Source organism: Phaseolus vulgaris, chromosome 7 (genome assembly GCF_051622355.1).
Source record: "Phaseolus vulgaris cultivar YP4 chromosome 7, ASM5162235v1, whole genome shotgun sequence".
Lineage (NCBI taxonomy): Eukaryota > Viridiplantae > Streptophyta > Magnoliopsida > Fabales > Fabaceae > Phaseolus > Phaseolus vulgaris.
The window spans coordinates 46,963,966-46,973,434 of NC_143504.1; the positions used below are offsets into that span (position 1 = coordinate 46,963,966).

General features: G+C 28.4%; 1 protein-coding gene across 2 annotated transcripts; it reads left to right on the forward strand.

The window, feature by feature from the left end:
• Positions 1–4,594: 4,594 nt before the first annotated feature.
• LOC137829560 (uncharacterized) lies at positions 4,595–6,731 on the forward strand. 2 transcript variants are annotated; one of them, XM_068636386.2, is made up of 4 exons: positions 4,595–4,862; positions 4,969–5,092; positions 5,325–5,767; positions 6,192–6,731. In XM_068636386.2, exons 1-4 carry the CDS (start codon positions 4,792–4,794, stop codon positions 6,430–6,432), a joined length of 879 nt encoding a protein of 292 aa, XP_068492487.1. In that variant the 5' UTR covers positions 4,595–4,791; the 3' UTR covers positions 6,433–6,731. The 2 variants fall into 2 exon arrangements, with proteins under 2 accessions (XP_068492487.1, XP_068492488.1); XM_068636387.2 differs by having other exon boundaries at positions 4,598–4,862; positions 4,972–5,092.
• Positions 6,732–9,469: the final 2,738 nt, after the last annotated feature.

The following is a 9,469-nucleotide window of genomic DNA, read 5'->3' on the forward strand; positions in this document are numbered from 1 at the left end:
TTTGATAATTGACAGCTGAATTTAGGAATTTACTCTTATTTTAATTCTCAATCTCTGTGTAGTCATATATATTTTATAGAAGATAATATGGTATTGATAAGTAGCAGTTATATGCATTATTTATATTTTTCTTCAAATATTGAAAAGGGTTGAGCATCAAGCTAGCTATGACTCATGCATGGAAGTAGCTTTTAATGAATTGTACTTGAAAACCTCTATTACAAGTTAAATTTTAAATTTGGATTGATATTCATTTTAATAAAAGAATTAAAAGTTGGTTCCACCTACTCCTTTTATGTGATTATATTTTTAAATGATATGGTATATATTAATAAAAACAAGTCAAATTTGTATAAATAAGTGAGATTTAAACTCAAATCTTAAGATAATGTTGAGGTTTATTTTTATTGTTCATTAATAAATTTGCACTGTTTTATGATGTGTTATATTTTTAATTAAAAAAAATATTTTCTTATTAAAATTAAGATTAAATATTTTTTTTACTATATAATATAAAATGATTGATTTTTTGTTTTTTTCCAAATTTTAAACCATTCATATTCATATGTTCGTAATATAAGAATGATTAAAATAATATAGATAAAATAATCTTATTTGAGATTCCAATCAATCTATTCAAAATAGTTAAAGTAGACATCAATCTCTAATTAAAATCAACGAATCTTAAAAAAAATAACATTTATTTAAAAAAAATAAATTTTCATGTTATAATTTAAGGAAAAAATATATTTAATTTTTAAAACTAAATGTTTGATTTAATAATTCGTATCAGCATCATAATCACAAATTTGATAAGTAATTGTTAAGAAAGATTATTAGAAATGCTAACAATTGCGATATAACTAAAGTATTAGATGAAATCAGAAGTGACAAAGTATGAAATGAGAAATAAAATAACAATTTGAATTATAAAAGTATATGATAAAAATGGTTATAGGAGAAGGCATGAATATGCAAGGGGTGGCACCTTAGTTTGCGAGCTATTAAAAAGGATGCAGCCCTTAAATAAGGGTGCAGTGGTCCTACAGTGAAATAAAGGTGAAAGCTTAAAAGTTGTGTGCATTTATGGTTTGGAATGGATAACTATAATGCAGTTTGGTGGAAGCATTTTATCTCCATTCCAAAATCAAGTAAAGTAAGTAATGCAACAGCTTTGTACATTTCTTTGAGTGCAGAACAAGCCAAATCATAATACTCATTATGCTTCTGTTAACATTAACATGGACACATCAAATTCAACTATTATGTAACCATTTTCACGGCTACATATACATACACAACTTCATTTCATAATTACTATTGCGCCTCTTTACTTCATTGCTTTATGCCCATTCTTTTAATCATTTTGTTAATCTCTAATATCTCTTAATTCATTTTACCAATCATTAATCTTAACAATCAAATGTTGTTAACTATTTTTTTACTAAGTTTTGTTCTTTTAATAATTTTCTCTGAATAATACTCAAACTTAAAATCTTCCTACTAACATTACATCAAGTAATAATACTCATTCTAATTTTTTACTATAAATATATATGAAAGAACAATATTATATGAACTTTCTTTTCTATGACTCTTACCACGTGATATTTTTTATCTATATGATTCTAAGATATTAATAGAGTCATGATCGTCTCTTTCACAAAGCACTTACAAATCAATATATTCTCATAACAATTTCAACACGATATTTTCTTTCTTTAAAATACTATATGTCTTAATTTCACTTTCACGTAATTTCATACTTTGTATTACACATAATATACCATTCAATCATACCAAAGTTTAGATTTTTAAAACAATCCAAAAAATATCACAAAATTCACATAAACACATAACTAATTACTTTTAACCACGTTTTTAAATGAGAAAAAAAATTAACATAAAACAATAAATAATAATAAACCTGACTCTCATACGCAAAAATAACAATTTTAAGCTTTTTTAACTTGAGCAAAAATCTGGTTGCTTGAGCGAAAATGAACTTGAGAGTACCCAAGAGCGAAAATAGACATGAAACTTACCGTCTTGATCTAGCTTGAGCGAAAATCCCTCACTTGAGCAAGATATGTAAACTAAAAAAATTCATAAAAATTGATTTTCTTTAAGATTTTCACCAAATATCTTCATTCCAAACCTGTATTTTGTAACACCTATCATATCAAAATAATATCACTTTACTGAGATTTATAGAGGTACTCTCATTGAACTTGTATATTAACCTATATACTTAATTATTCATAATTTCTAATCAATATTCATTCAAACCTAAACAACCAAATTCAAACAATAATTATTGATGATGCTTTAAGTTTCAAAAGATTCATAATATCACTCAATCACATTCAAAAATCTTATTCATATCAAAACTAACATATACTATACTAAATTAACAAAAATCAACCATTTTATATTTAATTTCAACCAATACATTATTTTAGTAATAAAACAAACAATCTGACAAGAAAATTTGAAACTGGTGACCATGTCACCCCCACATCTAGATCTTCTAATCTAGGATTATATTGTAAATTTAAAACTAGCTTCCCTTATCCGACTTTAGTAGGTGTGCTCATAAAGAGCTCAAATCTTACAAAACTCAATGATATCTTAATCTACATCACAAAGTCCTAGTCAATGATCCAACTATATTAGTATGATTGTGAACTAATATTGACTAATCCTGAAACTAAGAACACCACATGGAAAACATCTACCAAAAACAAACCTAAAAACTTCAAAATTAACTCAAAGCAAAAAGAAGCAAAATAAACTTACTCTAATTAAGATTTTGATCGGATAGTCTTGTAGTATTGGTTGTAGGGAGTCAAATGATAAACTTTGATAGTAGATGACAAATGAGTTCGAAAAGTTAGATAAAAGACACATGAAGAAGAAAGAAAAGAATTTCTTAGAAAAATGGTACGAAAAATAAATTATAAATAATTAATTTTTCTATTTATATATTATTTTCATTTTAATAATAAAATATTCAAATATCATTTTAAATATATTATTCTATTCTAAAATATATTTTTTTATGTGATTAACGTACATATTAAAATGAATGCAATGTTTACATATTAAAATGAATGCAATTTGGAGACACATTGAAGGAATACTGAAACTATTTATTATTTAACTCCCACTTAGATTATAGACTCAGAGTAACTAGAATAGAAGCATGATCTAATTAATTTTGTAGTATTTAAATAATAGGAATAAAATCCTTGGAGACAGGTTAAATAAGTACTTAATTATCACATTTTTTTATAAATAAATTTTGAATAATGATGATAGGATACTTTGCAAACACTCTTGGTCTCCCCTAGCAATTTTTGTACAGCAACTGATATTATAAACATTAATACTACTTGCATTTTTATATAATTAAGTATATAATAGAATACCAAAAAAAAAAAACTCCTCTGTGCAAGCATCTCTCAAGATCTTTCTTCTTGCAGAAGTATATCTGTTTTGAAATTGTAGCTTTGTGCAAAATGGTGCAAGAGCACCGTCAATTCAACATATAAAATCCAAATAAATAATTTTTTTTCCATATATATATATATGAGTAGCCATATATCTACCATCCACATTATTTTTTTTTAATAATGGATGTATAAGAAATGCATTGTTTCAAAATTTTACCAAAACCTATTTTTTCCCACCTACCTTGTAAACTTTATTTCTATATGCACACTTCATTTATTATATTACACTAGTTATCCTAATTTGATAATTTTACATTAATTATAGGAAAAAATATTATTCTTTAGATTGAGGATGGTTGAGAAGAAAAAGATATTTAAATAAGATCACGTGATATGATAGTAGTAGAATAGCAGGTAGGGAAGAAAAGTTTGAAAAAACTCAAAGTGACCCATTTCATGCGAAATTCGAAATTTGAATTTAACAAGGATGTTTCAGATAAAACCAATAAATGCTGCAGAATTATATGTGTCAGTATCACACAAAACACTCTCCTTGTGTGTGCCTGCAACTGCAGCAACCATATTTTAATAGCCCTTTTTTTCTATTTTCCTTTCAGTAAATTACTCTCAACAACCTGTCAATAAGTTTAAAAGACAGCACCAGATTCAAACATTTTAATTATTAATCAATAAAAATACAGTTAATCCATCACGTTCTTAATATTTAATATTTTATGACTTCAACATAGCCTTTGGGCAATTGCAACATGTATTAAAACATTAATTAATACGTTGATTTCTTCACGCAAGTCTCTGATTTAGGCGTAGTTTATTTTTGATCGGTGGATAGTCCCAATCAAAGTAAAAGAAAAAAAGATACATTTTTTTTTAGATTTTGAAAAAATAATATTAAAAGGATGTTTAGTTGAAAATTATAAAAGTCTACTTCACATGCACATTATTTTAACTGTTGAATTATACAAATTTTTAACTGTTAAAAAAGCATAAGGAACAATATTTGTTTTTAATTCCAAAATAAAATACAGAATGTCTTTTTAACTGTTACCGTCCATGAGTGGCACAACACAGAAGTGTACTTGTAGGTGGGTATTTAATTATTCATTTATTTATAACTCTTTGATAGTGACTTTAAAATCAAAATCACCTTGTGTGAGTTGTTGTGTTGTGAGCAAGATCCTATTCCCCTATAGTTTTTTTTTTGAAATGCCAAAGTACATTTGTTTTTGAACCTGCACACTGCACAACAAGGATTCATCTTCCAAAGAACCATCACACACACTCCCCTTTTCCCTGTTCATAAAACCGCTCAATACATATGGGGTCTTGCTGTGGTGAAAGTGCAGGTCACAAGCAAATGGTAGGTGCTGATAAGGACCACATGTGGAGGTGTGTTTCTGTTCTCTCTCACTCTCTATCTATCTCACTTACATCGCATTGTGAAATGGGGCAATTCAACAAAAGGGGAATGACATTGTTCAATGTGTCAATTCAGCAGCAAGAAAGTGGAAGAGGAGGGTCTGAATCTGAACACTGTGGAGTGCCTGAGGGGGAGATTACTGGCAGAAAGACAGGCATCAAGGGTGGCCAAGATGGAAGCAGAATCAATGGGGAACAAGGTAACATAACACAACACAACACAACAAAACAATAACATCTTTGTTCTAACAACAACATCTATCTTGAATAATCGTTACATTCACTTTTATGTTGCACTGTTTGGATCACCGCTGGAAAGGAAAGAAAAGGACATTGCTGTTCAGCTTGTGTGTAGATGTTTCTCTGACAAACTTTTTCCTTTGTTTCCATTTTTCTCTCCTGAAAATTAATGAAAAATTCTTCTGGGTACAGCTAGTTGAGCTGGAAAAATTGCTGAGAGAAGAAACCAAATTAAGAGATAAAGCAGAAAGAAGGCTCAAATTTTTAAAAAACAAGGTTGGATCTTTCAGCATACCCTCCAAGTCAGGGCAATTGGAGCATTCTGATTCGTCGGAAAAAAGTGAAAATTCTTGTGGATCATCTCGGATTAGTTCACTTTCCAAACATTCAAAAGAAAAAGAAAAAAAGCATGATGCAAAAATTCCAGCTTTGCCAGAAAATATAGATCACAGTGACAATGTTTCCGAAGCCTCTACTGTTATTCAGACCCACAATGGTCCATCCAGTACAAGAGATTGTGATTCTCAGAATAATGATAATTTCAGTAGTAATTCAGACCCGGTTGATTCTTCCCTGCAAATCCTGAACGAGAATCCGAATCTGGTCTCTGGGAATTTGAAAAATGATGAAAGCAGGTACAAATTTCAACATTTTTATGGGATTTTACTCTGCTTTCAACGAGGGAATGCACTTTACAAAAAAAAGAAAATACATTTATAATTGTTTATCAATGCATATAACAAAATCTATATTAATTAGAATCTCTGCAGTTGATATTCTAATTAGTTGTTACCATTGGGTTTTATCCTCTGCTGTATTTTTTTTCAGTGAAATTATTCTGTACTTACGAGTTAACTCTCAGGTTAATGTAAATATTTTAAAAATCATTACAATTATTACTTGCCTAAGGATTAAATTCGGTTTAGTTGTTGACTGTTATAATCTATGAGTGTGTGTATTGTTTGTTTGAGTTAAAAGCAAAATGGTATTTGAGGAATAGTTTGAAATAGAATTTGTTTGATAAAGGCAGCAATCTGAAATTTGTGTGGTGTATTTCAGGTTTTCCAGCTTAAGCTCAAGATCATCATCAGTGAGTGAGAATGAGAGCAATCATAGCGATGTGTGTGATAATTCTCTGGCATTAGTTCCCGTGAGTGTGACACCTACATCACAAGGCACCAGTAATCCCAAACCAATTAATGTTAGTGTTGTTGAAGCTCTAGATGCATTGAGGCATGCCAGAGAAAGGCTCCAAAGTTCAATGAGAACAAGACAAATGATTCATGTTGGCCCAATTTAAGCTCCAACACAACACTGGCATAGTAATAATGCTAAATTATTGCAACATTTATGTATTATAGGTAGTGAGATTATGATTTAGCATGAAAATAGGCGAGAATATCACAAAGCTAATAAGATTGGTAGCAGAGAGGTAAAGTTCTTGTGAATTGTGGTTTCACTCACCACAGAAAGCATGTGACGTGGGGATGTGCTGTCATCTCCTTTGGGGTCCAACTCTTCTGTCCATATTCTTTTCTTGTGCTTTTTCTTCATATACTTTTCCTTACTTTTAATGTGGTCACACCTTGATTCCTGTGACTTGCATCAACATTATTATACTTGCCCTTCTGCTTCATCACAACAAGGACAAGGCTTATCCTCAACCAAGCCAATTTTCTCATCTCTTACCCCCTAATTTCACATATCAACCAACCAAAATTACAATATGATTAAGGAATAAACTCATTTGTAACTAGTTAATCTGTAATTTGTATCAGATTTTGATGTTAAAGGGATTTAGAAAGCATAGAAAATCCCTTTGGTCCCGTGTGTTTCCCTCTTGGATTTCAGTAAATGGCGTTGTCATTGTCAAATGTATAAGTAACACTGATTATGTGTTGACGTTGTTACTCTTTGGATGTTGTTTGCTTCTAGCAATCTCAAAAAGATATAAACCAATGAGAAATAGTAGTGGTGGAAAGTGCATGTGGGGCATGTAACATTGAAGTTGCGTAAATATTAGGACACCAAAATTTATGTAACTATTATCATGAACTACATCAAGAAAATGAAAGAAACATGATAACTTTACAGTCATATAGGGAATGACCTGTGAGTTAGGGACGTGTGTTCTAATTATCATTAGGGTCGGTGTCTCTTATATTGTGACTTGTGAGGCCAAGTTGGCCTACCAAATTTTCTTTTCATCATCCACTTAATTCTTTAAACATCTCTTCATTTTCTCAATATATTTACAAATCAATTTCAAATTAGTCTATTATTTTTTACATTAATTTTATATATAAATTTATTTCTCTATGTACTAATGTGTTATTTACACGTTTCATCTATTATATACGGATTTCCAGTGTAGATAATAACAATTTTTTTTAATGATTTGTTTATCATAAATTATAATTTTTTGTTAATTTTAAATTCTTTGACATTGTAGGAAGGTGGTTGTGTTGTTGTATATTGGAATCGTGTTTTAACAAGATTGTTATAGCACCCATACATATAAGTTACTCCACATATCATACCATGATACTTTAAAAGAAAAGGGGCGAGTGTAAAGGTTTTATAGTCATCTTATGTTATTATATCATTTTTTAAAATTATTCATGTTTTTAGTTTTTTTTCTCTATAACTAACTATTCATGTTTTGTAAATTTCATATTTGATTAGCTAATAAGATAAAAAAAAAAACACTTTAATAAACAATAATTTAGACTAAATACATTAATGTTGTGCATTTATTTAATGTTATTTAATTTATATGTACTGATTTTAAACATCAATGATTTTGAAATAGAGTTACTGTTATATAAGTTTTATGATTTTGAGTATTTTCCTTAAAACATACTATGATTCCTCAGGTCAATATGTTAATAATTCTAAGAGTAGTTTTTTTAACTATGGATAATTCTGCAAGATTTGTTACTAAAATTTAGCATATTCTTTCTTGTATAATGATTGTTTATCTTTTACTTATTTAGTAGTGCATATCTTTGTTGGTGTTCCAAGATGTCATTTTCTTCAATCTTTGGCTGATAAAGTCAAATTGGAACTTGCTTCTTGGAAATGTAAATCTCTTAGCATGATGGGTCGGGTTCAGTTGATCAATACAGTGATTACGGGTCTTCTAGCTTATAGTTTTAATTTGTATAAATAGTTTGTTTCTTTAGTCTCTTCCTTTCTTTTGTCTTTTCAAATTTCAAATTTCAAATTTCAATATATACTTTTTATTAGAATCAGATTAGTCTACACTAACTAAAATATTTAAAATATTAAATATAATTTTTAGTAATTAGAGTCGATGAATTCAAGACTACTCTAAATTAACTCTAGTTTTAGTAAGTGTGAAACATTAATAATTTTTCTGAATTTCATTTTCTTTTAAACTTTTTTTAAAATATTATCTTGTTAATACTTAATCCTTAGCTCTTCTACAAACTCTTTTCATCCCTTTTTTTCTTTTTTCTTTCCATTTTAATTTTCTTCTTTCTTCTTTATATAATTTTGTTCACATTTTGTTATGTTAATTTTCTAGGTGGACGAGGATTTATGGAATAGAGAAGAAGTTGGAGATTTATGGAACCAACATTTTGCTAACAAGTTACTCCAAGCCAGAACAAAGTTAAGAACCTTAATAAAAAGATAATCAAATTCTTATAAACTCATCTATCTATTTATGAAATAAGATTACATGTTAAAGTAAGAAACTTTGTAAGGAAGTTGAGAGAAATATAGAGGAGATGAACTCATAATGGTTGAGAATGACTCATGCATGCATAAAAGGAAAGTTGTAACTCCCTTCACTAACTCATAAATGAGATTGCTAAGTTTACAAACTAGCTTAATTAATACCAAGTAGTTGAGCTAGTTTATATATTCTAGAATACATTGGATGCTTCTAAATTTTTTTATAAATTATATTTTTTAAGAAAATTTTAGTGAAAATATTCTTAGAATATTTTAAGAATCTTATGAAATATTCTTCTTATATTTTTAAAATATTCAAGAATAATTCTTTTAAAGAAAAATTATAATTTTTTTATATGTTTAAAACACATAATTTACATAAAAAGATTTTGATTTCTATTTTATGGCTTTCCAAACTCCTTAAGTTTTGCTTTTATCACTGATCTTCTTCCATAAACTCTTTTTTTTATATCTCTCTCCATGGTCATGTTCTTTATAAGGTCTCTTTGAGATTCTTTTATCATATTCATGTCACCATCATAGGATGACTTATGGTGATTAAGAACCTAGATTGAAAGGAACAAACAAGAGTTTAATGTGAGAATTTATCGTCACGATATCAATAGATTTTTTTA

Excerpts from the sequence above, each read along its gene's own strand:
- LOC137829560 (XM_068636386.2), top strand. The coding sequence starts at position 4,792 with ATGGGGTCTTGCTGTGGTGAAAGTGCAGGTCACAAGCAAATGGTAGGT. Across the intron at positions 5,093-5,324 it reads CAGAATCAATGGGGAACAAG|CTAGTTGAGCTGGAAAAATT; the intron begins GTAACATAACAC and ends TTCTGGGTACAG. Across the intron at positions 5,768-6,191 it reads TTGAAAAATGATGAAAGCAG|GTTTTCCAGCTTAAGCTCAA; the intron begins GTACAAATTTCA and ends GGTGTATTTCAG.